The 27482-nt window shown below is 32.2% G+C and overlaps 2 protein-coding genes across 9 annotated transcripts in view; one reads left to right on the top strand and one right to left on the bottom strand.

Annotated features, from left to right (window-relative positions):
* Positions 1–27482, top strand: part of sona (sol narae metalloprotease) — a 382088-nt gene that overhangs the window by 312670 nt on the left and 41936 nt on the right. For 4 of the 5 annotated variants that reach the window (XM_072529755.1, XM_072529750.1, XM_072529752.1 and 1 more), the window contains 4 exons: positions 1959–2232; positions 11486–11742; positions 19163–19305; positions 24748–24803. In XM_072529755.1, coding sequence (XP_072385856.1) covers positions 1959–2232; positions 11486–11742; positions 19163–19305; positions 24748–24803 — 730 coding nt within the window. Of the gene's footprint in view, positions 1–1958; positions 2233–11485; positions 11743–19162; positions 19306–23711; positions 23765–24747; positions 24804–27482 lie in introns of all 5 variants that reach the window. The other variant, XM_072529754.1, reaches the window with a different exon arrangement.
* LOC140439682 (homologous-pairing protein 2 homolog) overlaps positions 13924–27482 on the bottom strand; it is a 74788-nt gene continuing 61229 nt past the window's right edge. For 2 of the 4 annotated variants that reach the window (XM_072529757.1, XM_072529760.1), the window contains 2 exons: positions 17061–17243; positions 13924–14524 (listed from right to left, as the gene is read on the bottom strand). In XM_072529757.1, coding sequence (XP_072385858.1) covers positions 14072–14524; positions 17061–17234 — 627 coding nt within the window. In that variant the 5' untranslated portion in view covers positions 17235–17243 and the 3' untranslated portion in view covers positions 13924–14071. Of the gene's footprint in view, positions 14525–17060; positions 17244–24772; positions 24962–26685; positions 26824–27482 lie in introns of those variants that run through there. The other 2 variants (XM_072529759.1, XM_072529758.1) reach the window with 2 other exon arrangements.

Raw genomic sequence — 27482 nt, 5'->3', positions numbered from 1 at the left:
TGCATCAAGTGAAGATTTTATATCAAATTTTGGACTTTATTGCTAGGAAGGATTTTGCTAACGACGTTTATTTTACTTAAAATATCTTGCTACACTACAACAGAACACATGAATTTGAATTTCCAAATTTTATTTTTAAGGGATTTTGCTAAAGTCCTAGTATTCATATCCCTTGTGTTATCATTTTGCAATTCTTCTAAAGCATCATATATTTCACTAATCTGGGTTTTTAATGGTGCGATTGCATCGATCTGACTCTCCCATCGCGTGTCCGACAATGCTTTTAATATCAACTTTGGAAGGTGCTTTATTAAAATGTTCCATCTAATATTGGAAGAAGAAAAAAATACATATAGTTCCTGTACAGTATTAAAAAATTCCACTGACTCAAAACTTATTTTTACTACATATTGGTGGTTTCAGGTTCAGGCGTTTCAGCATCAGCACTCGCACTATCGCTATTATTGTCATCAAATCCTCCGTCTCTATGCGCAGGAATATTCAATTGTTTGGTACTTTTTTCTATGGTTTGGACTTCGCTTGAAGTTGAAGGTCCTAAATTTAAATAATTATTATTGTTTGGAATATTAGAGTTCATAGAATTATCTGAATCATTACTATTTAATTATTTAAATTTATTTTTGTTTTAAAAAAGTATTATCATCAGTAGACTGCTTTTGGCCGCCCCTATTGTTGGCCGCCCGTGTGCGCTGCACACTTGGCACACATGTTAGAGGCGGCCCTGTTGAGCGATCCTGACAAGTATACAGGTGACTGTCTGCGTCGAACATCGCCAACTCTTCTGGCAGATGCTGGATCCATTGTGAGAACGTTGAAGCGGCATGGTGGATGGAAGAGTGCGTCAGCTGCTGAAGGAGATATAAGGTAATATACCTTGAAAAGATGAGGTTTCAGGGATGCTGGCATGCATATCTTCTGGATCTGGCTTTTCCTTACATAAACTTGATACGCAGACAATGAAACATGGATCTACATTTAATTAATAGATAAAATGTTAAAAAAAGGGGACGCCTTTAGTAAGTGTCAAATACAGATAATAATTAGAAAGACAATATTTAAAAAACTAATATAGAAATGAATTTCGACAAGATTATTATTTAATTAATAACTGTGTATAGTAAAAAATAAGCACTTTTTTCACAATGTAAAATTTAATTTAAAAATGTTCATGTAACAAAATATTCGTAAATCGTTATTCGGGTGATTATATTAGCGCCGAATTATTTAAAATATACAAATTAAATAATCACGACTAAGAGAGAAAGGACATTTATATATGTATATACATTATATATATATATATATATATATATATATATATATATATATATATATATATATATATATATATATATATATATATGTATATATATATATATATATATATATATATATATATATATATATTTGGAATATATTCAATGGTTGAATACCAGAGGTTTTATCGGTCAATAATTGGCAAATAAAAGACGTCAACTACTTTATTGCTTTATTCGAATACGTTTCGCTTTTACTTTTAAAAGCATCATCAGTTCACTACAAATATAAAAGATTTTAGAATATAAGTAAACAAACCAACAGGGTTTATACTTACAAATATATATATATACAAACATATATATATATATATATATATATATATATATATATACAAATATATATATATATATATATATATATAATTATATAATTATATAATGTTAGCTGAAATAATGAAGACTTTATGCGTGAAACAGTCTTGACAAAAAACACATAGAACGAGTTTTTTTAAATGGATGTTGAAGCCCATTACAGTTTTTTATTTTAATGAATAACAGTAAATATATTTTACAGTAAATACACCAAACACCAATACTGTATATTTATTGTAAAATAGTAGAATAATGAAATAATTAGTTTATTTGAGATTAAAAATATTTTTCTTTTTCACTTTTTAGGAAGGAAGTATTGGTTCCCATCTTGTGATTCGTCCCCTTCCTCCTCGATTAAGAGGATCTGTCATCAGATCAAAAAACAGGAACTATACCAACAATCATAATGATACTGAAGATTCAATCAATGATGACGAAATGTTTTTAGACCAAGATGGAGAACTTAGCTCGGAAGTCGCTATCGATACAGGCCTACCAATCAGAAGAAATAAAAATATTCATCATCATATCGTATACAAAAGGAAAGAAGAAGAAGAACAAGATACTATGAGTGATTACGGTAAGTAACAGAACGGCAAGATTTTTATCTTATCAAGGTACGAATAGAACTAGTAGTTGCATTATTTAAGTTCGTTAAAAAAATTAATTGGAGAAACAGCTCATTGATACTGATATGTAGATTATATACAGTGTGTCAATTTTAAAACTTACAATTGGCTATATCTCACGAACAAAAACTAATATCGAAAAATGCTTGAACCCGTTTCTAGGATAGTAAGGTGGAACTAAAATGACATGAAAGAGAACTCACCTCCATCAACCCCCTAGGCCCCACCCTCTACCCACACCCAAAAAAAAAGTTTAAATTGCAAACCCCTACTTGTGATACATCATTGAAAAGGCTATAAAATATGCTATTCAATGGTATAAATAATAATTATACAGGGTGAAGCAATAATTGTGAAACTTTGGCATAAATGGAAAATTTAATGAGATTTTTGTTGATTCTTTTGATGACCCTGTATAATTATTGTTTAATAATTACTATGACTTTTGTATTTGTAATGATATCTTCCGGTCTATTTTTTTTTTTTTGTTAAATAAAAACTTAATTTGCCGTTTTTACAAAACAAGTTGAAAACATCATTTGTACGATCGGTACTGTCATTCAGCTGTAGTTGTCACGATGGTTTACAGTATACTTGAACGCGTGAAGATCATTTTCATATTTGCCTCCCAGAACCAGTGTTATTTACGAACAGCTCAAATATTCCATGAAAAATCCGGACAAAAATGTAAGTCACGTGTACGTCCGCGATTTAGTTGAAAAGTTTAGAGAAACGGGATCAGTGCAAAATAAAAAAAGAGATGCCCCAAGATTACTGAATAAAATAATGTAAATAAATAAAACTGTCGGTACTGGAGTGATGAGAACCCGCATCGATTTAGAGAAGGTCACACTCAATATCCTGAAAAACTGAATGTTTGTGCAGGAATATTAGGCGATTCTAAAATTGGCTCCTTATCATACCAGGCAATTTAAGTGGCGACATTTTTCTCGATATGCTGGAAAACACCATCGAACCTTTAATTGTTCATGAATTAGAAAAACAAAGGGACGATCAAGGCAACCTAGCTCTAGACGAAGATTTGCTGCGCTTGCAACAAGATGGAGCACTTCCTCACTATGCAACTCCAGTTAGAGACTGGTTGGATACTAATGATCCGAACAAATGGATTGGAAGGAGAGGTCCTATTGAGTGGCCACCGAGGTCACCAGACTTACCGCCACCTGACTTTTTTCTATGGGGTTACCTCAAGTCAGTTGTTTATAAAACTCTACCTGCGTCACTTGGGGAATTGCGAGAAAGAATTATGCAATGTCGCGCTATTGTTATATAAAGTCACAATTATTGCTTCACCCTGTATAATTATTATTAATACCATTGGATAGTATTTTTATAGTCTTTTCAATGATGTATCACAAGTAGGGGAGATTAACATTTTCAAAACCAGAGGGCACAAGAAGCAGAGGACGACCACGAATGAGATGGATTGATGATGTGGAAGAAGACCTACAGATTCTAAGGGTTAGAAGATGGAGGGAAGTTGCCAGGAATCGACAGGAGTGGCGACTTCTTTGTGAGCAGGCCAAGATCCACAACGGATTGTCGAGCCACTTATGATGATCATAAGTAGGGGTTTGCAATTTAAACTTTTTTGGTTGTGGGGGGGGAGGCTAGGGGTTACTATCCTAGAAACGGTTTCCAGCATTTTTAGATATCAGCTTTTGTTCGTGAGATATAGCCCATTGTAAGTTTTAAAATTGACACACTGTATAAATAAATATGCACTTCCTATTAGCTTGAATAAGCAGAAACCTTATCCAAAAATATAATCTTTTTGTAAAATATAAGAACCGACATTATACTCAAAAATAAACAGGGACAATGAAACAAACGATAAGAATAATCTAAAATATATAGCAAGAAAACTACAAGCAGAATACAGAAAATAGGGTCTGGAAATAAAAAGTAAAAGATGGCAATGGAATTCGGACCAACAAAACATTAAATTAGAAAATAATAATATACTTGGTTCACTGATCGAATATCCGACTCGTTAGTAAGTTTGTAGTTAAGTTTTTGCTACGTTGGATAAATTGTGACTTCGACTTTAAGTGGCTGGAAGTTACTATACCACCGTTGATTGATACAGAAACATACAGCACAAAAATTACTAGCTCTCACTAGCAATAGCTCAAAGAAACTTAATTTTACAGACCTCTTTCATTAAAAAAAGAAGAATCATCATGAATAATGGAAATGTACATTCATTTATTTTTATTAACAACTTTCATTTGTAAATACTTATCTGTAAACGATTACAAAATTTCAAAAACAAACTATCGTTTTAATTGATGTAGTTTTATTTTGTTAATAAACTGCACGTAAATATTTTTTCGTTTAAATATTGGCTACAAACATAGTATGCTTGGTTGTATAGTAATTTCCGGCCATTGCCAGTGAAATTGAACCAACGTAGCAAAAAATAATTAATGAAAAGACTGATATGTTTTTTGTACACACTTATGACAAATCAAAGAATGGAAAAAAAAGTATTTTTGAAGTGTGTAAACATTTATTTCCTAGCTGAGCACGTTTGGCTTACAAAGCCATCTTTAGAGCTATGGTCAAGTTTTTAAAAAGTGCCACTCCTAAAGAGATCTTATTTTGATAGAAAAATCCACAATTTTCTTTTAAGCTATTTCTTTATGTTAAAATATTTCTTTGGAATAAACACAAAAAAGACTGTACACTGGACTCCACAAAAAATACATTAAAAAATTTGGCTGTGGTATGGGTGTCCGAACCCGACCATTTGTTGGAGTTGAAGCAGGAGATGCTAAAAATAATTAGAGAATAATAGCTGAGCTCTGTACCGTTGAATTTGTCTCTGAAAGGAAAGGTCGATGACATCATAACTTTGACAAATATAACAGAAAAAAATTAAATGTGCAACAAAAATTTCAATTTGGTCATCGATCTGTTTTTAAGCCTGAAAAATAAAATTACTTAATTTGGTCGAATAAAATAATACTGAAACCTGAAAAACACCAAAGAACTCAAGTCCTAAATACCCATTAATCCACTTTTATTTTCCAAGGTACTCCAAAAACTACTAATAGACTATTACAACTAGTAATTAAATAAAAACAGCTAATACCTAAACACCAATTTGGCTTTCGATACAAACTAGATTAAATGCAGGGATTTACTTAAAATATCAGTATTGATTATCAGCAAAAAATATCTTGCTGAGGTAATCCTTGACATTCCTGGAAGATATCTATACCCCCTCACTGTAAAATCGAATCTGACACTCCAGAAGATAATGTACTTACTAGGGCCAGTAAAAGATCTGGCTTATCTGGATATAAATAACATTCGATAACGATACTGCCATCCTAATATCCCATGGCAATAAAACATACCTTGCCAAAAGCTTCAAGTACACATATAAGAATAGAACATTGGCTAATAAGTGGAGCATTAGCTCAAGAAGTGAATAAATGTACGACGGAGTATATGTTGATGGAGGAAATTCCAAACATTGACTAAACCAAATAATAGAATTGTAAAACCTTGATAAAAGCTTCTTTTTTTGTTCGCCATCCGATAGATCGTTTATGTCGCTTGGTGCACTCAGGTCTTTTATATCAAGGATACATCGAATTCTTCCGTAGCAATATTAAGTTGCAGAATCTGCCTTAAGATACCGAAAGGCCGCCTAAGTAACGTAGACATTTCTGACACAACATACGAAACTGCGGGAATTACTAAAAGACAGATTTGAAAACAAATTTCTTCGTGTCAATAATCACATTAAAAAATTATTTAATTTAGCAAATGTTTCAAAAAATTCACATAATGATTTAAGTACTTTAACATTTAAAGTTAAACTCCCTTGAATCCTTAAACCAAGATACAACATCTTGGGATGACCTTATCATATACCTAATCACCACAAAACTAAAGAATGCTACCCACAAAGAATGGAAACCGTCAATTAAAGACGACCAAAATACGTTACCTACTTTGAGTACCTAACTTAACTGAATTTCTTAAAGACAAATGTGGAGTATTAGAATCTCTTAATCATCAAAAGGAAAAGGTTCGTCCTAAATTCTTATCTACAAGCAATCCCAAGGCTAAAAAATGTTTGTCAACCAATAATGCTTCGCCCAACTGTTCTTTATGCAAACAAAAACATCTAATTTACATTTGTCATATATTTCTTAAATTAGAAACGTCATTAAGACATAATGAAGGAACAAGCTTACGAGTTTGCATAAATTGTGTCGTAAATACACCATACACTTTTACATTTCTATGGTTACTCATAAAATCATTATGAAACTAGTAATCAAACCATCAGCAATTTACCTTGCTCAAGTCCTGATATATCGGAAGAATCTAATGCACTCACAACACTTAACATTTCGTTTGAGCACAACTCCACTACTTTGCTCTCAACTGTAAAGATAAACGTCTTTGACATCTCTGGTAATGAATATGAGTCTCGTACACTTGTAGATAAGAGCTCGGAAAGTATTTTTCGCTATTTCGAAAGAATTCGCTCATTTCCCGGAGCCTATTAATCTTCTAAAGTTGTCTAAAACTAATTCACATTTTTCTTTTTTTGGTATACCGGCTAATAATTAGTCATCTAATTAAGAAAAAAAAATTCTGGTATAAATCAAACAAATCCTATTATCAGCTGCAGAACATCAGTCAAATTTAAATGCAGAACTTTAAACTTTTCTCAAGTAATTTCTTGCTTAGTCGAAAATTACAGGAAATTTATCTTCTGTCACATTCGATAAAAAACACTAAATATTCCTTCTATCATTACTCTGGCCGGTTCATCTCATATTTATCTTCTTATCGGTGCAAACATCTTCTGGATTTTATTTGTATTGGTCAGAATAAATTACCTGGATAACCAATTCTTCAAAAAACCAAACTTGGATCGATTATCTCATGTCAATTATTTTCAAACAATACTAATATTTTCAAAAATTTTGGGAAATTGAAGAATGAGAAGAGTTTTCTTGTAAAGATCACTTCTTAAAAATTGCCTCTCTTAATTCTTCTGGTAGGTTTGTAGTATCACTTCCTCTGAAAACTTCCGTCAAAAGCTAGGCAACTAACTAAACAGACTAAAGCAGCAAAAAGATTTTATTCTCTCGAAAAGAAGATTAATGCAAATTTCGAATTAAAAGATGATTACACTTGGGTTATAGATGAATATTCACCCTTACCTCATACGTCTGTTTCATCTGTTGAAACTTTAGGCCCTAAGTTATATCTTCCTCATCATTGTGTCTATAAAGGCAACAAAATTCGTTTAACGGTTCTGCTAAAACAGATACAGGTTTTCCTGTATCCTGTATCCTGTATCCGATAACGACATTCTTATGATTGGACCTAATTTAGAAGATAATCTTTTCACTATCATCTCAAGTTTTCGTAAACACAGTTTTGTACTAATAGCCAACATAGAAAAGATGTATTGACAAATACTCATAAAGGAGGAAGATCGATCATTACAAAAGATCATATGGCGATCTCATCACACAAACTCTCTCGAAACTTATACTTTAAATACCGGGACTTACGGTACTGCTTCCGCTAGTTTTCTTGCCACTAAATGTGATCAAGAAGTGGCACATATGTATGCAAGCCATTTTCCTGACATATCTTTTGTCATTTTACGTTTATGTCGACGACCTTCACACAGGTGGTTCTACAATAAAAGATATCAAAGGCATTCGATCACTTACTTTCGAATTATTATCTCATCATAGTTCCCAATTAAAAAAAATGGAAATCAAACGCAACTATTTTAAACTTTGACATTCAAAATAATGTTTCTTTGGAAATTAAAACTGACGATACCATAAAAACTTTGGACTTATTGTGGAGTCCAAAATCTGACACTGTTCATTTCAAGGTTCAACCTATATAGCACAAATATAAGGTTACAAAGGGACTTATTCTTTCCACTATATCAAAAATATTTGATCCCGTAGGATTGCTTTCGGCTGTAATTGTAACAGATAAAATTATTCTCCAAGATTTGTGGGTATCAAAAATTTCCTGGGGCGAAGTCGTTCTCATGGATATCTTTACGAAATGGGTTATATTATATATCACACTTAATTCGTTAAACTTAAACAGTTACAAATTCCTAGGCACGTCATTTGTACAAATTACAAGTCAATTCAACTTCATGGTTTTTCAAAAGCATCCACCACTGGATATGGTGGTTTCATTTATATTCGTTTATCTGAAAACTTGCAATGCGTGCGACTCCAATATTGTTCTAGAATAGATAAAGACTGCTTCGAATTTGTTAAGGACGTTTGTGGCAAATATAGTTTCTCGAATTCAAACTTTGACTGAATATTACACATGGCGTTACGTGAATAAACTTAAAAATCGCGCAGATCTTCTATCTGCATCACTAATCAGTTCTGAAATGTGGTATCATGGTCCATCATAGCTGTTTTAACCAGAAACTCATTGGCCTAATAGAATATTCGAACCTTCTGATTTCACTGAACTTCGACCATTATCGGCTCTCATCAAAAGAGTTCACATGAAATTGGACATCAGCACTAAAATATCCTCATTTGTAAAACTACCACGCATTATCGCTTATTTATTACGCTTTATAAATAATTGTAAATTTTCTCCTAAACAAAGGAACTTCGACAACCTTTCTTGCGAGAAAATAGATAATGCTTTAAAAAATATAATTTAACTAGGACAAAACGAAACGTTTTATGACGATTTTACACACCTTAAAAGACATGGTAATGTTAACTCTAAAAGTAAACTTCATCATCATCTTGGTGCTACAGCCCTTAGAGGGCCTCGACCTTCTCAAGTTTTCTACGCCTAAAAGTAAACTACTCAATCCATTTATCGATAACGATAATATACTTCGTGTTGGTGTGTAGTATCCTTGTAATAATACGACAATTACGGTAAATAGTTTTATTTTACTAAAATACCCGCTAAAAGGGTGAACACAAATGTTTATATTTTTACAGCAATTTTACAAGTGTCCTTTTTTTAGGTTGACAGCTGACGGTTGCCAGACAGCCGTCAGCTAACACCCTAAGGTCGGGTTCACACTGTCTAAGCTTACGACACTACATGGTGGAAGACTGCATAATTCTAATTTTTGTTACGATAACAAATATGCCATGATTGATTCCAAATAGGACTTTACTACTATTCTTGTATGAAATGAGCATCTTGGCTTAAATCACTTCGGTGGTCAGCAACTATTAATGGACGTGAAGTGGTTTGCAAAATCTTTCGTCTGTTGCAAGGTTGCCCTAAATTAGAAACCTATCTTGTGGGTAACTTATCCTTCTCACTTCTTGTTCCCTCTAAGCCATTTTACACCTGTGGACTTGACTAAGCAGGATATCTTTTGCTAAAGGATCGACACACCTGAAATTATAAAGCTATTAAGGGTTACATAGCTCTATTCATATGTTTAGCAACTAATGCCATACATTTAGAAGACGTGAGCAGCGTGACTATGAAAAGTTTTCTAGCAACGCTAAAATGCTTTATTTCTCGACGAGGAAAATGCGCTTCTATCCTTTCGGACAATGGTTGTACCTTCGTTGGCGCAAAAAATGAGCTGATCAATTTTTTGAAATTTCTAGTTCAATTATTAGGGACAATTTAACTACCGAAGGTATTAATTGGCAGTTTATTCCGCCACGATCCTCTCAGAGTTTGGGAGGCGGGAGTAAAATCTGTCAAAGGGAGTAAAGCGAGTCGTTGACAATACAATTCTTTCATATTAAGAATTGTCCACTGTTTTATGTCAAATTGAAGCTTGCCTAAACTCACGACCACTCTCGCCAATGTCTAAAGACCCTCCCGACTTAATTTATCTTACTTCAGCACACTTTTAATTGGTTCCTTATTAACCGCAATACCTCAATAAAATTTGTTAGATGTCAAGGAAAACAGCCTTGGGGACACCTGAAGATGGGACTAATGGTGAGTGGGTAGAGTGACTCAATTACATGCAATGGAATAGTTCGTGCAGCGACAGTGAAAAATAACGGGTGGTTTCAAATGTCCAGTGATAAAGGTGTGTGTCCTGTGACAGATCTGTGACTTAAACTTAAGTAAAACAAACCGTGAAATAAACTTTTAACTCAACTCTATTACTTCTTGAACCCCTACCGGCGTTCAAGGAAGGCATTCATGTTATCATGACAATCTCCCGACTTGGAACCTGATGTAAAAATCATAAGAGCATTCGGTATGAAACCCATTTGCCCACCACCGTGTATAATAAACCAACCTACCTCCTTTTTAAATGTTTTTATGCAATTGGCTTACCTTAATTTCAGTAGTATTTGTTATTGTCCAAATGCTTAAGACGTAAAGTACAAATGTCATTCCGATCAATTAATAAACGTCGATTGTCTTTCATTTACATCCCAAATTTTTTACAATCCTGTAAAGAGAACTAACACTTCTAGTCCACTCGTATGCCTCTTCAGGACTTTTCTGCAAAAGTTTCAATGATACGTGACAACCTTCCATCTCATCAAAATAGTAAATTGTATTTCTAATGAACTGTTTGTCTAGTCCCTCAAGTCTGTCAAAGTTGCTTTCCGCTTAGCAGGTGATGTAGATGGAATTGTTTATGAATTATTTGAATCTGCGTTTGTTAACTATCGAAACGACATGAATAGGACAAAATTGTATATTACTAATACGAAAAGTATTACAAAACCACAAAAAGAAAATAAGGATAATAAACCACGTTAATAGATATGGTAATAAATTACAATAGAACTTATTAAAATGGATGGAGATAGGTCAGCGAGAAATCTAAATAAATGAGAATACAGAGTTGAGAAGTCCGATGTTTAAATAGTTAAAGGTGGTATAGACTCGCTGTTTAATAGAATAAAATTTATTTTCTTTTTATATAAAGCTGAATACGATATTTAAATAAAAAAAATATAAAAATAAAAAATCGGTAACAAAAATTATAGATCAATAATGATATTCGAGAACTAGGAATCAACAGATCGCGTGAAAGATTGAAACTCTTACATAGTTAGTTTGTAATATTTCTTTCATAGTTTTACCTGGCAGTACCTAATTATAATTAGTTAATATTAATAAAGTATGTTACTCGATTAAATATCGATCTAATCTTTTTAGATCTATAAATATCTAATTTTTTTAATTTTGTAGCTTTTATGGAGCCCGACCATTTATCCAAGAGATACAGGCGTAGCACCACGACAAGCCGAAAAAAGAGAGAAGCACCATATACAATATATCCCGAAATTCTGGTAATTGTAGACTATGATGGTTACCGATTGCATGGTGGAGATAACCTGCAAATAAAAAGATACTTCGTGTCATTTTGGAATGGAGTAGACTTAAGATACAAGCTGTTAAAGGGTCCAAAAATTAGGATATCCATAGCGGGTATTATTATTAGCAGAGTAAGTTTTGCGTTGCCGCTATTAAATTTTTGATAGCTAATATATTCTAAATTAATAAATTATCATTATCCATAAATATTTCTGATGGGGGAGTTATTAGGTAATTGTACATAATTTTATGTTCATTGTTAAAATAGTCATCATCATCATCATCATTCAATCTTCGCTTATCCACTGCTGGACATAGATCTCCCTCATAATTTTCCATCTATTTCGATCTTGTGCCTCTTGCATCCAATTCCTATGACAACGTTTTAGATCGTCAGTCCAACGTGTTGGTGGACGACCTCTACTTCGGTAGGCATCATCTCTTGGTCTCCATTCCAGTATCCGCTTTGTCCATCTATTGTCTGTCATTCGAGCCACGTGACCTGCCCAGTTCCATTTTAGTGTTGCTACTCTCTCTACTGCATCAGCTACTCCTGTTCTTTGTCGTAGCTGGCGATTTGGGATCTTGTCTCGTAGTGAAACGCCCAACATAGCATGCTCCATCGCCCTTTGACACACACGGATCTTTTGAACTGTTCTCCTTGTCATGGTCAACGTTTCGGCACCGTAAGTTAACACTGGCAAAACACACTGATTAAACGTTTTTCTTTTAAGGCATATTGGTATATCAGACGATTTGAAAATATGGTTCAGCTTGCCGAAGGCTTCCCAAGTCAGTCTTATACGACGGAGAAGCTCAACGGTTTGGTTATCTTTTCCTATGCGAATCTCACGACCTAGGTATTTATAGGCCCTTACCTGGTCTATGGATCTTGTTCCTACGCATATATCTTCGCTGACTACAAGATTTGTCATCATCTGGGTTTTAGATATATTTATTTTCAATCCCCCTTCTAGCGAGGAAAGGTAGAGCTGATTTAAAAGTTCTTTGGCCTCATCTATCCTATCAGCTATTAGTACAATATCATCTGCAAACCTTAGATGGCTAAGCTTTTCTCCGTTTATGTTTATGCCCTTGTCGGTCAGTTTTGCCCTTTTACATATATATTCCAAAAGCGTAGTGAACAGTTTTGGCGATATGGTGTCTCCCTGGCGTACTCCACGTTGTATCGGGAATTTCTGGGTTTGACGATCACCCACTCTAACACTGGCTGTTGCGTTTTGGTATATATGTTTAATTATATTTATATACCGATAGTCAATTCGGCATTCTGTCAAGGCTTCCAACATTTTTTGTTGATTTACGGTGTCGAATGCCTTTTCATAGTCGACAAATATTAAAGCTAGTGGTTTATTATATTCAGTGCATTTTTCTATAAGATTTTTTATTACCAGTAGGTGATCGTTTGTTCCATAGCCTTTTCTAAAACCCGCCTGTTCTATGGGCTGATAAAATTCCAATTTATTTTCTAGTCGTTTCGTAATTATTTTTGTAAATAGTTTATAAATATGTGAAAGTAGACTTATGGGCCTGTAATTCCTGAGGTCGGTAGCATCCCCTTTTTTTATGAACTATGATAATTTCTGCGTTATACCACTGGGTTGGTGTTATTGCTTCCTGCAAACATCTAGTGAATAGTTTGGCAAGGACCTGCCATAATCTTTTTCCAGCCACCTTCAAGGCATCTGCCACTATTTCATCGCCTCCGGGGGACTTATTGTTTTTCATTTCTTGCACTGACCTTCGAACTTCATTGGGTGTTAAAATAGTATCAAACACAAAACAATTTTGTAGTAGGCAATTGAAATTAACCAACTACGAGTTTTGTGGCTTAAAACACTAACTACAAATTCGATGAAGTAATCGTATTTAAAGTGTCCAATTAGTTTTCTGTGCTAAATTTTTCCATTTCCAAGTATTTCCTTCTTCTAAACTGTTTGATTTCCTTATTTCTATCTAATCATTCTTTCACATTTGCATTATGGATTTTATTGTATGTTTATCATATTTTATGGCGTTTAGTGAGCAAATATCTGAACTTCTTAAATTATTTAAATACACATTAGCATAAGAAACCACAAATGCTTCAATTTTAAGTTATATTATTTCTTTTTAGGGTTTTAATAAAACATGTATGTATGTTTGTCCTTAATTAAGATGCAATTACATGGGCTACAGAAAATAGATCCCAGTTTTTTTATTCATTTAAGAGAATTTTTCATATTTATATTGTATGTGTCAAAAAATGTAAAGGGTTTTCCTACAAAACCCAAAATAAAACAAAAAAATAATTGCTTATTAAAATATATTATATGTGATAAATGTAACATGTAACATATCTTGTAAGATCTAATAGTATTTTAAGTTCATTAAAGGTATATTTAAACTTAATTTTAAACATATATCAAAACACTTAAAAGAAATATAGAAAATAAAACATTATTGGAACCTCTCTAAAGAAAAACCAACATCATCATCAGTTTCAATACCTATATCTTCAAATAGATGTTTTTTCGTTTTTGGATAGTTTTCCAAAATGGCATTTAGCATATCCATACCTATGCGTCTCCTCTTCTTAGTCTCTTTTAAGAATTTCTCATATTCCTTTAACACTTGACTCTTTTTTTGTGGACAAACCAATTCCTTACCGCTGTACTGGTTTAGTTTATTTTTAATTTCTTCCGTTTGTTGTTCAATATTTGCCTTTTGATGCAAAGCAGAACTAAGACTGATTTTTCCTTTGGCGTCCGAAATAAGTTTTGATTTGGTCTTGTATTGCTCAGAGACACCTTTCAGTTTCATGTTTATTTCGTTTATTTCTCGGTCCATTTCTAGAAGCTTTTCTCTGAGATTCGATGCTGATTCGCTCGTTCCTTGAACAATGCAGTATACCTGAAAAAATTATTTATATTAGTTTATTCAAAAAACTATTGAATCATATACGAGCACGGTACATTAATAAAAGTAACAAAACTTGAACACTAAACTATAAATCAATAATTGATTGAAATGAAAGTATCAAATTATATACAAGCAGCACATACCGAAGATCTAACGATCGGAACATATACTTTCGAAGGAGTAAGAGAGTTTATATACCCAGGCTCACAAATTAATCAGAATAATGCAGTAAGTGCAGAAATTAACAGACGGATATATCTGACAAATAAAGCCTATTATGGATTAAAAAAATTTTTAACAAGCCTAGTTACAAAAAGAACAAAACTAGTGATATACAGAACTCTTATCAATCCTGGAAAAAAACATGGACGGTGACAAAGAGCGATAAAGAAAGTTTAAGATGCTTTGAACGTAAAATTCTCCGGCATATCTATGGAGGAGTACAGGAGGGCGGATTATGGCGTAGACGCTATAATTTCGAAGTTTACCGCCTGTATGACAAACCGGATATTATTAGGTCCATCAAAATAAACAGGCTGCGGTGGTTAGGTCACATAGAGAGAATGAATGAGATGGAGCCGCCAAAACATATTTATAACCAAAGAATAGATGGAATGAGAAGGAGAGGCAGACCCAGAGCACGATTTAAGGATCAGGTGGAGGAAGACTTGAGAATGTTGGGAGTACGAAACTGGAAAGCCAAGGCGAAGAATAGGAGAGAATAGAGACTTATTCTTGAGAAGGCCAAGACCAACCATGGGTTGTGGAGCCAATGATGATGATGAAAATTTTTAGAAAATCTGTTCCCTTTTTGTTCTTTTCAGTTCCTTATTATATTCAGTTAACGCTTTGCGATAATCGCGCCTCTCACCCGGTCTTTTGGCAAAATTAAATTTTCATCTGACGTCTGTCCTTTGATTTGCAAGGTTATTATTTCACCAGGGCTTTTTTTGGAATTCCTCACTATCTCCGGACAATTGTCTTGACAACACTAGCATGGCAACCTGTGTGAAATTGTTCTTCAGTAATGTCTAGATCTAGTGTATACTTTATCATCCCTTTCACCCTGTGTAAACAATATTCCAGGTTCGCTTAATATACTTTCCAATTTGTTTTACGAGAGTAACTATAAGTTGCCTTGGTTAGCTCATCACCTGGTATAGCAAAACCAGATGTGTCGATGGTCAATCACTAATATATCAATTATTGACTTTCTTTGTAAAGTTACGAAGGTTGGTGCGTTTCCTACCGTTAGCATGACTAAATCATATTCCATCACAAATTTTAGTAATGAAACATTTTTCAGTGGTGTTTTTCTGGCCCAAATCAAATGGTGCGCAACCACATCTTAATCGATGATCAAATGCAGTCCACTTATAATGCAATCTCTCACTAACTGTTCCTTCTCCTTGTGTACTGATTGTTGCGGATCATGATATAGAAGGTATGCTGATCCAAAAATTGTCTTCCTCCCTCTGTGATCTTCATATTTACCGTCGTTAAATCTCTATAACAGAAATTCATCAACGGTCGCATTTTAATATGTCATGTGACTATTATACAGATCCTGGGGATTTTGGCGGATAGGTTTTAGATAAGCTCTCAATGCCCGATAGACTTTTTATTTATAGATCCTTACCATGTTGGATATTCACCTGCAGGATTCTGATTTGATCCATCGAGACCTCTGATGATTTTAAAGGATACCTTTTCAAGTCTGCAATACGCCTGTAAATGAACAGCCCTTAATACTTTATATGATTTGTGCAAACTCCTCGATCTTCCGATTTTTCAACAACCAATCTCTCGTCTTAGGGTTTTGATTTTTTTTCCTTTGAAGGGTCCTGATAATTGCTTTATTAAACTCTGTGGGAACTGTGGGAGTTGATTCGGACTTCCGATAGGAATCTTATCCAATGTTTTTGTATACTACCGCCATATTAAATACTTTTGTTTGTGACACTGCTATATAATCTAGTCTGCTAGTTAGAGTTTCTCGAGTAGCAGCTTGTTTAGTGACTCTGCTGCGGGAAGGGGGGTTACGGTATAGTTCCGTGGTCTCCATTTACTCTCGTGCTTTACCAGTTCCCCCAATTTGGTTTTATGTGGATTTTCTGTAATCCACGTTTCAACACCAATTTCTTCCTCTGTTCTAGGAATAGAGTTTCTGTCCCGTATTTTAATAATTGACTCAGAGTCTGTTCCTCTCAGAACACCTTCTGGCTCAATCTTGGGGGCGGAGACAGATTACGTGTGTTTATTTGGTTATAACTTATTCACACGTTTTCTATCTATCCACAGGAAGATAAATAGATACAATTAAGTAGACTAGTAAGTTTAAATCAGTATAAGAAGACGTCTGAAAGAAACAAACAAAAGTAAAAATGAAAAATTAGAAACTATGAGTGATAAAAGGGAGGCTAAGGAAACTATAAAATGGTAAAGTAATATTAGAAGTGATTAAAAGAAGACCAACATTTTCGAGTGGAAAAAATTAGTATATTTTTTGTTGTATTGTAACTGTTACCTTTTGCTTTCCATAAGCTTTCTCCCTAACTTGTTCTTTCTTGACTAAAAAATCTAAGGCTTTTTGAACAGCAGATTTTCCAAAATCCCCTTTTACGCCACTCTGAATATCATGTGCAGAAAATGGACGATTGTGTTCTTCTAAGAATTTCAAAACAGCTTCGTTGCAAGCCATGACTTACATCTAAAACAAATAAAAAATGATTATTAATTATTATCATTTTTTGTGGCCTTAGTTCCAAGACCTATTTAGCCAGACAATTGGTTGAATACGTTATAATTATTATTGTATATAAGTATATACTCGTATATATACATATATAGATATATATATATCTATATATATAGAGTCGATACTCTATGTAGTAAAAGATCGTTAGAGTAATGAAATTTTTGTAAAACTTAATAATCAAGTATATATTTAAAAATCATGTTCTTATGTATACATGGTTCATATGTAAACTTTTTGACTACAGAGAAAATAATCGGTAATATATTACTGTTCAAAAATAATTTTTGTTCGACAAAATTTTCACATATATTTAAACATATCAAGATTTGATCAGGTTCACTTTTCTGTCCTCTAAGAGTAGTTCTGAGAACGCCAAATGCATTCGTTATTTTATTTTCAGGGAATCCTCAGGATTTTTTCTTTTCTTCGCATTCGTATATAAAAGTAAATGATCTGCACCGACTTTAATAGATGTTTGTAAAGTAAAGTGGCCCATTGATTTTCTTCGCAGGTCGCAAGTCGCAGGATACATTTCTTCTCTTTCTTCAAATTTTTCTACGAACCCCGCTTTACTGAAGCAATTCTTAATAGTCTTTTGAGTAAAATTTTCACTCCACGGTTTAGCGACTTCCGCTACATATTCTTTAAGGGTAATCAATGCTTGAACGAATGGGATCAATTGCATCATTACAATCCTGTTGTAGTAATGATGCATTTATTAGATATCCCCGTCCATGGACTGAAGTTTGGAAGTCATATTTGGTGAAATATATATATATATATATATATATATATATATATATATATATATATATATATATATATATATATATATATATATATAAATTTAATAATGGTTAAATTTTAACTTCTACAATTGGATCTGCAGGACAGTTATCTGTACATCCAATTCATCAAAATCTTACATTTTTTTTTCATTGTTATACACAATTCTTTAATTAATTTATTCTTTTTTTTTATTGCCATGATTTAACACCTTTTCGTGTTCTGAAACTATTTTCTTGTAGTTTAATATTATTTACCCTATTTATTTTTTAATTAACCACAATTTCGATTTAAAATGCATTGATTTAGAGGTTTCGATTTCCAATTTGGAAATCAAAGCATCAAAAAAAAAACGTTTTTTAAAATTGTAGTTAATTCAAAATAAAAATAGTAAATAATATTACCTCCTTTATCAGTTTTATGATATCACTAGACAGCGTTGTGAAAACAAGCAAACAAGCTTTGAAACAGCTTGAAAATTATCGCAGTTAAATTCTTCAGCAAATTGTTTATTTTCTTTATTAAATTTTATAATATTGGTATTTTTTTGATACGTACCCATCGAAACACTGCTTTATTTACATTCTCGTAAGAACAAACCAGTACTCTTCTTCTACTGATTGAAACTTCATTAATTTTTTAATTATTAATTAACATTTTCACGATTTTTTATAAGAAAGGAGAGGTAACTTGCTTAAAAACCTAATTTTGAAGCTATGTTAATTTTTTTATGGCCTTTATCAACCGCCGTGACCCCAAAGCGTTTATTATTTCAGATAATATTAAACACACTCGTTTGGACGTTTTACTTTTTACATTTTACACATTTCAGTATAAAACTACAGAATACTAATGATAAATAAGAACAAACAATAAAATGAACCTAAATTTGTGGGGAAGTTATAAACAAGGTTTTTCGAAACTTGCCTACATTTATTTAATGACAATCTATGATCTCTTACAGTATTTTCATTTAAAATTTTTGGGAATTTGGGAATTAAACAGAGTTTTTCCATAGCTAGTGTCGACTGTATCTATATTTTGTGTAGTAGGCACAGGCTGTTATTTAATATGATCATTTTTAGGGAAGAGATGCAACACCATACTTGGAGAGAAATAGAGTTGGTAGAGATGCCATAGATTCAGCAGCAGCTTTAACGGACATGGGAAAATATTTATTTAGAGAACGAAGACTTCCTGTCTACGATGTAGCTGTAGCCATAACAAAGTACGTATACATAGTTGATACAATAAGAGAGCCAAATTTAACTTTTTGGTACGTGCAAAAATCACTAAATGACATACCTACATCAAATAATAAAATATGTGTTTAAAAACATTTTAAAATGCAAACATAAGTTTCTAACTGATGAAATAAAAAGGCACAAATTATTTGTCTTCTTTAGTTTCCTCTGTTCGTCTTCATTCCGCGTTTGGCATCAAACTTCTAGCTAGCTTGAATTCTATCTTTGCGTCATTATCCAGCTTTCACATCCAACAACAGAGTAGGTGTGGCCATTGTCTTATAAGTTATATATATATATATATATATATATATATATATATATATATATATATATATATATATATATATATACATATATTGAAGAATACAAATTGGCATTCTGTTCTGTATTTTTTAGAAAATACTTCAAGTTTGTATGACGCTGCAGTTTGCTGTATCGCCGCCCTCTTGTATGTAAATAGCGAATTTATTTAAAGTGTAATTTTAAACAAATATTATTTTAAAACACATAAAACTTCAGAAAATAAACTAAATTACAATTTCTTCATTCCAATAATTGCCAAAAAGTCTGCCTACAAGATGTTATCTCTAATTAATGGCTTGATAGCTTTTTAACACAAAACAACAACAGTAGTAGCCATTAAGATAATAAACAATACCAACCATACCTACAAACTGTCAAAACTGATACATATTTGAAATTAGATATCTGCATCCTTTTAAAAGTAAGTTAAGTATACTGGCAAATTTATCAGAAAAAAATTAATACAAGTACTAATATTAGTTAGATATATTGATGGGAGACATACTTATGACGAAGTAGCCATCTTTTCAACCATTCAAATCCAAAACTTCTTCCTATAAGTAGATCAACAGTATCACGAATAATAAAGAAATTTAATGAAACTGCTTAAAGGATCCTTCAAGTTCTGGCAAACAGAATAGACGTCCTATTAAATGTTTAGGAGAATCTTAAAATGCCAAGAAATCATGGTATTTGCAGAAAATATGTACAATTTATAATAGTAATATAAAAATAGCTTTTATTCTTACAAAATTTAAACTCACCAAGAATTATCTGAAGGTGATTTTGTTCCACGATTAGAGTTTTCTGAAAATGTAACAAGGAAAATAAGTGTGCCAAGCAATTTCTGAGATTTTGTTGCGACACCTTGTTTAAATAGTAATGTGAACAGACTTAATGCTCGAAACTGGATAGATTCTAATCTACTGTAGATGGAGGAGATTCATACACAACATCCAGAAAAAGTTAATGTCTGGGCGGGTTTTGTAAAAAACATTTAAAAACAATCTTTTTTATTGAAGATGCGATGAGTAATGAAAATCAAAACATACCTGAAATATACCGTTTGTTTCCAAACATGAACGTATATTTTCAACGTATGTTGTTTCTCCACAATATTATAGAGACGTTAGATAATATTTAAACATAATTTTCCTTCAGAGATGGATTGGTCGAAGAGGTATCATTAAGTGGCTGGCAAGATCACCGGACTTGGCACTTCTTTTTTTTTCTCTGGTGAAAAAACTGGGGGAAAGAAAGGTATCAGTATTTATAATTTTTCTGCTTTGAACTATCCTATATAAAGATCATTGTAATCTCCTGTCATAAAAACTGTGCTATTGTGCATTTCAAAATCGAGTATAACTTAAATGCTTTAAACAATCACATACGTTGATAATGCAAGAAATTATGGTAGAAATCATCAACATTTCTACTCGGAGATTCCACGATAGATATGTGTGTGTTTAAAATTACAGTTTGAATAAATTTCCTTCAATTATTGAATTAATTATTCATTATTGTGATTCTGAAACTGTTTTCTTGTGATATGTATTAGTTGAATATTATGTTCGTATGGGATTAGGCCACAATATTGATTGTAATGAAAATTGCATTTATAACTAATGTTTGATGGTTCGATTTTCACTCTGGAAATCGTTTTTAAAGAAGATTATATTTAAAAAATTCTGCGCACATGTATAACGAACGAAGTTGTTATGGTTATGGTTTTTTAAAATTGACGGTTGATGTACTTGGTCTACAATATCGAGGCCAACACGTTTGTTGCTTATACATTTACGCAGAATTCTTTTAAAATAATCTTTTTTGGAAAACGATTTCCGGAGTGGAAATCGAAACGACAAAAATTAATAATTAATATAAATGTAATTATAATTATAATCAATTGTGGCTTAATCCCATATAAAAATAAGCTCATTATCTAGATATCAGTTTTGTCATTCCACTATAAAGTTCTTTTACATTAATCAACAATCTTTGGTTCAAATATTCGACAGAAGAAATTTTTTAGTAGTCTGAACAAGATTTAGTCTATCAGCACATTTTATCTCGCGAATCAAAATATTTATCCACGTTTCCAGTTTTTTAATTAATTTTGAGTATGTTTATTATAGACAACTAATTTTCAAAGGTCGTTATTGAGGCGATAAAGTAGCTCAAATTTTCTTTGCAATAATCGTTAAGCTTTCATTTCCTGATTATGACCACTGAAAACTCACTTATCAAATCCTTAAAATGTCTTTTGTTTTAATGCAAAGTGCATCATAGTACATTTTTTCATTTTCATTACTTTTAATAACCTTTGAGCAACAAAACCTTTTTGAAAGTAATCAGTTAGTAAACTATGTTACAACCGAAAAAAATTAAAAAAATTATAACAATTATTTACAATCATGCATGTTTCTTTTGCAAATATGTAGAAAAGTAAATAAGCAGAGTTCTTCATATTTTATTTAAATATTATACACATAGTTTCAAAGTTATGCATCACCCAAAATTTTCGCAATTATTAATTATTTTTAGAAACTACTGTTATAGAACATTTAAAAATATATCATAACGTTGACATATATTTTTTGTTTTCAAATAAATACTGTCTTTTACTAATAAATAAAAAATTAAAAACTAAGACATTTATTTATAATTACAATGTATTTAACAATTTTAATATCGTGTCTTTTCACCACCACAGGCATCGATGCAAGTCTGAATTCGGGCCCAATACTGCTAAGTTAATCAATTACTTCCTATGGCTGGTTCTCCTATTCTTCTCTACAGGTAATTGTACGTTCAAGATGGGTTCTAGGAGGATTCCTTCGGACATGAACAGTTCTGGAGAGCAGATCTTATACATGTTCAATGGGTTTCATGTCAGGCCAGTCCAAACGGCGAATACCTTCTGTCTTAAAATAGTCATTAACCGATTGAGTCCTATATGGGCGGACGTTATCATCCATAAATACAAAATTTTCACCCACAGCTCCTCGCCATAATCTCACATGAGGTTCTTAAACCCCTGTGATGTACCTTTGTCCTGTTAGAGTCCCGACAATAACAACTCATTCCTTATATATACCTCCCATAATACCTGCCTTAAACATAACGCTGTCACCAGCAAAAAGAAGTATGAGACGGGCGTGTGCTAGTTGTACAGCTCTTGTTGGTTCCCCCCAAACACAAATTCACCGGCTATCACTATTTAAATAGATTTTTTTCTCGTCTGAAAAAAGCAAAATTCCAAAGCTGTTAAGCTCTTGAGCTTACTGGAGGTGGTGGAAAAAATATCTTGATTGTAGCTGGGGAGCTCCAATTGGTCGACAACTCCTCAAACCTAAATCTAGAATTCTTCTTATTGTAGCCAACGATTCTCTGACTTCTGTAGCACACCTGAAGTCTCTTTGAAGGGCCGGTACAGACATAGAAAAAAATTCCTAATAGAAATTCTGATATATCTATTGTGTTGTTCATTGATAAGTCGGCGTCTACCAGAGCGAGCTCTATTCTGTATCGAATTTGTCTCCAGAAACGTATTTCATATCTGTAAGAGATCACTCTGAGAAACACCCACTATTTCTGCCACGAACTGCTGCGAATGGTCTTTTTCAATTAAAGCGATAATTCTTGCATGGTCCAACTAAGAAATTAAATTACGATTCAATATAAATCACGTTTTCAAAAATTGTAGCAAAATAAATTTTTCAAATCTTTACACCTTGGCAAAACCAGATCAATTAAATGGGTATTTAAATAAAATAAAAAAACCAAAAAAGGTGTATTTTATATGAAAAAGGCCTGTTAAATACGTGATAGGGATACGGATTTATGAAAGTGCAAAAATCGTAAATACGAGGAGTGATGAATAACTTTTGAAACTATGTGTACTTCAGATTTTATGTATGTGATTTTCTAACAGGTTTGTAGATAGTGATTCATATTTAGCAAAAATGAGATTATACAGCTCCGCTACCTTAATTACATATTTTTTACAAGTGTTGAATATTCAGGACGTGAAGAGGAGTCTATATTAGAAGTAGAAGTTATTACTAATACATTTTTTATTTAGATATGACATGTGTCGGCGTAGGAAAGGTGGACGCTGCACCAAAGGAACAGCGGGTAATTTTCTACCCTAATTATTTTTTTTTATTTATTTATTTATTGATAGCGTGTACATAAGAACAGCTGGGACTACTAACCCGGATCAAAGAGAACCAAGTGGAAGGGTGGTGCCATCGGATGGTGAAATGAAAACTAATAAATGTTATTCTAACAATAAGTTATATTTACAAGAGATACCAGATATGTATAATGACATCTATGTAATAGCTTTATCACATATCGATTTGAAGTCATCAGGTACATGCGTATTTGTAAGTAGTTAATAATATTTTAAAATACGTCAACAACTGCATGACAGGATTCGTAACTAGGTACATTATTTTTAGTTTTTACTTTAAAATCACATACAGAATATCCCATAACTAATATAACATGCCCTTAACTATGGTAATAAGAGATTAACATAGGTCGATTAATACAAACATCCCTAAGTAAAATATTTATTGTATACAAGGCAATTATTTGTGTTAAACGGCCCATTTTAATCTTATTCTTTCTCCTGGTGCCACATGGTTAATTAATTATGGAATATCCAGTATTTTAAGGACCGTAGTTATATAAGATGTTATTAAAATGGTATCTCTTGATGTATTTTAAGAAAACAGCTAATGATATTTTATGGTATATAAAATTTTATGCTTTGTGAAATAACAAAGTTTTTATTTGTATATTCTAAATCGTGGAACTAGACAGACGATAGTAGTGAAAGTGTTGTTTTAACACTGTTACTCTGAGAAAAGTTATAGTTAATAATTTTCATGATAGTTAAACAATATTGAAATTTGAAAATAAATGTAATAATTAATGAATATATATTTATATATATATATATATATATATATATATATATATATATATATATATATATATATATATATATATATATATTAAAAATTTTATATACCTTTTGATACAAAAAAATTATTTAACAAAGCAATACGTATTGAGTGCCCAATCAATTTGGACGCGTTTTTTTGCAGACTAGACATGTGCAGAAGGTCATACCCAAGTGACGTTTGCAACCGCGGAACGGCAGGTACACCAAAAATTCCTAGAATCAAGCACGTTTTTTCGTACACTAAAGCCTTTCTTTATGTTTCTTCTAAACACTGTAGTTTCTTGATAATCACCCACTGAAACTTAGCACCATTTTAAATTCCTGTCCTCAAGCATGTAAATATGTTCAGAATTAGACTAAAAAGGTTTGGAATTTTTTAATTAATTTTTTACATTAATAATAAAGTTCATTAAACATTTTGATGTTTTATGGTGATTAAATTTCTCCGTAATAGTTACGTATGTAGAACCACCTACAGAAAATAGAATTTAAAACTGGAATGTTGAGTATAAGTGAATTTTTTTTATAAGTTTATAAATTCTCAGATAAAACATGAGTACCAAAATTTGCACTTCAGGGAACAGCGCACAGTTTTTTCTATTTGTCTAATTTTCCCAAAAATATATGTCCCACTTCAACTTACCCCCCCCCCCTATATAATCAAAGGAACGACAGCCGAATCGAACTTCACCGAACTTTAAGTCGAATAAAGAAACTATAACGATCTTGATGTCACAAAAACCAAGAATATTCAAACTCATATTTAACAACTAAATACAAACAATAACAAAAACGAAACAAACAATAATAAAAAAAAATGGAAAATATTCTCAGCATCCGTCGTTCAACCACGAGCAGAAGGTTAACAATAATAAAAAAATGGAAAATGTTCTCAGGATCTGTCGTACAAACACGAACAGAATTGCTTTAGAGATGGTCAGGTCTCGGATCCGTATGTGACTTTCCACTTAATTAAAAAATTGATGTTAATTATCAATTATGTTCTGTTGAATATGTACTCTATAGGGACTTATATGTAAATTTTACGAATGTTTCAATGTTTATTAAAACTTTCTACATCTCTTGGGGCTATCTCTGGGAGCTATCTAAAATTTGGTTCAGAGATATATGAATATTTTCAATTTTCATCTTTAGACTTTTTCCCATCATTGTTATTTCTTGCGCCTTGGATATATTATAACATAAAATTATATCCTAGTTGGCGTATTGTCGAAATGTGTCCAAAATATTACAAAATAATATTTTCCCTGATATGATTTAAGTTTTCTCGAGATACAGTTTGATAGAGTTCATTATACGTTTTCATAGTTTTTGGTGTTGTAACTTTAAGACAGTTAACTTATGGAATTAGTGGTTCTCTGTTTCCTACAGCGCTACAGCCCAAGTCGACCCTAACCTTTTCCAGCATCCGCCTCCAAGAATCCTTTTCCTTGGCTGTTCTCCTTCAGTTATCTACCCTCAATATCTCTTTAACATGAGTTCTCATTTCGTCTTAGTTGGAACTAGTGGTTACTTGGTGAAAATGCATGTTAAATAATAAAAGATTACGCAATAGCATGTTTAATTACCACAGAATATATTCAACTTGACATGTTATGCAACATCAGCTTCCCCAGAAGAATCGGGAGAACTATCAGTTTAAATTATCATTATTCTGAGGAAGCTAATCTTTCAGCGAAACATGTCAAGTTGATTATATTCTGTAGAAATTAAAAATTGTTGTTTTATATTTTATTATTAAAGAACCTCTTATCGAATTTATAGATGTGTACCATCATATGTTCAACGATGTCTCCATCTCCCCTTTCTATTCTCGTACATTTCGTTATTCTGTCATTTACCTTTTTAAACTTTTTAATCACTCAGTCTGGGTTCCAGTTATTTTCGTCAAATTACCATTATCAGAGAATGTGTAGACGATTTTGCTCAATTTAACTGTATATTTTTAGATTAAAGGATTCTGAGATTATTTTACTGTTAAAACTGATTAAATGTGTCATGTAATATATTTTAAAAGAGAAATTTTCAATCACCAAAAAAAACAATGATATATACTTACTGAAAAACGAAGAACTACAAAACGAGATATTATATTATCTGTTATATTGCAATAGTATTATAAATATAGTTAAAAATTTCCAAACTTTATAATCAACATATTCTTGACAGTAAAAAACCAAGTAGTCTTCTTTATTAATTCATAAACTAGTCATTATCCTGTTATATAAATTAAATCCATAAAACCTGTTTTGTATTCAGTTTAACACATGAAATTCCATCATTCTCTTACATAAGACTATTCTTCGATGTAAAAATCAATCGCTATTCCGCTCATTACCAAATTATTGCTAATGATATGTAGGCTTATTTATAGTGATGATGTTCTACATTTGGTTTTAATTAAATTTAGTAGGTATATATTTACTTTAGCAACCTCAAAATATTGGGTATGCACTGTAAAGTATACCTATCACATTTCAGAAATTTATACCGATGATATTAATAATCAGTAATATTACGAACATATTAAGATGATTTAAGTCGGTAATCTAATAAAAAAAAAATGTTGAAAGACCCAGGAGGAGGTGGAGTGAAGAAACTGAAGGGAGGGCCTAGAGGCTGGACCCGTGAATACTAATGATGAAAATGATATACAGGGTGTCCAGAAACTCTCCTAATAAACGAAGACCGGAGATTCCTTAGATAATTTTAAGATAATTTAACCCAATTCACCTAGTTGGAAAATGATTTCTAAGCGAGATAGAGCTCTTTGAAGATGGCGCCTTGCAATTAGTTTGTAACGATAAGACTACCAAAGAGAATTGGAGTACTATTGTAAAAATTATACCTCAATTA

Source organism: Diabrotica undecimpunctata, chromosome 4 (assembly GCF_040954645.1).
Source record: "Diabrotica undecimpunctata isolate CICGRU chromosome 4, icDiaUnde3, whole genome shotgun sequence".
In the NCBI taxonomy this organism is placed as follows: domain Eukaryota; kingdom Metazoa; phylum Arthropoda; class Insecta; order Coleoptera; family Chrysomelidae; genus Diabrotica; species Diabrotica undecimpunctata.
This window is presented reverse-complemented; position numbering and strand designations above follow the sequence as displayed.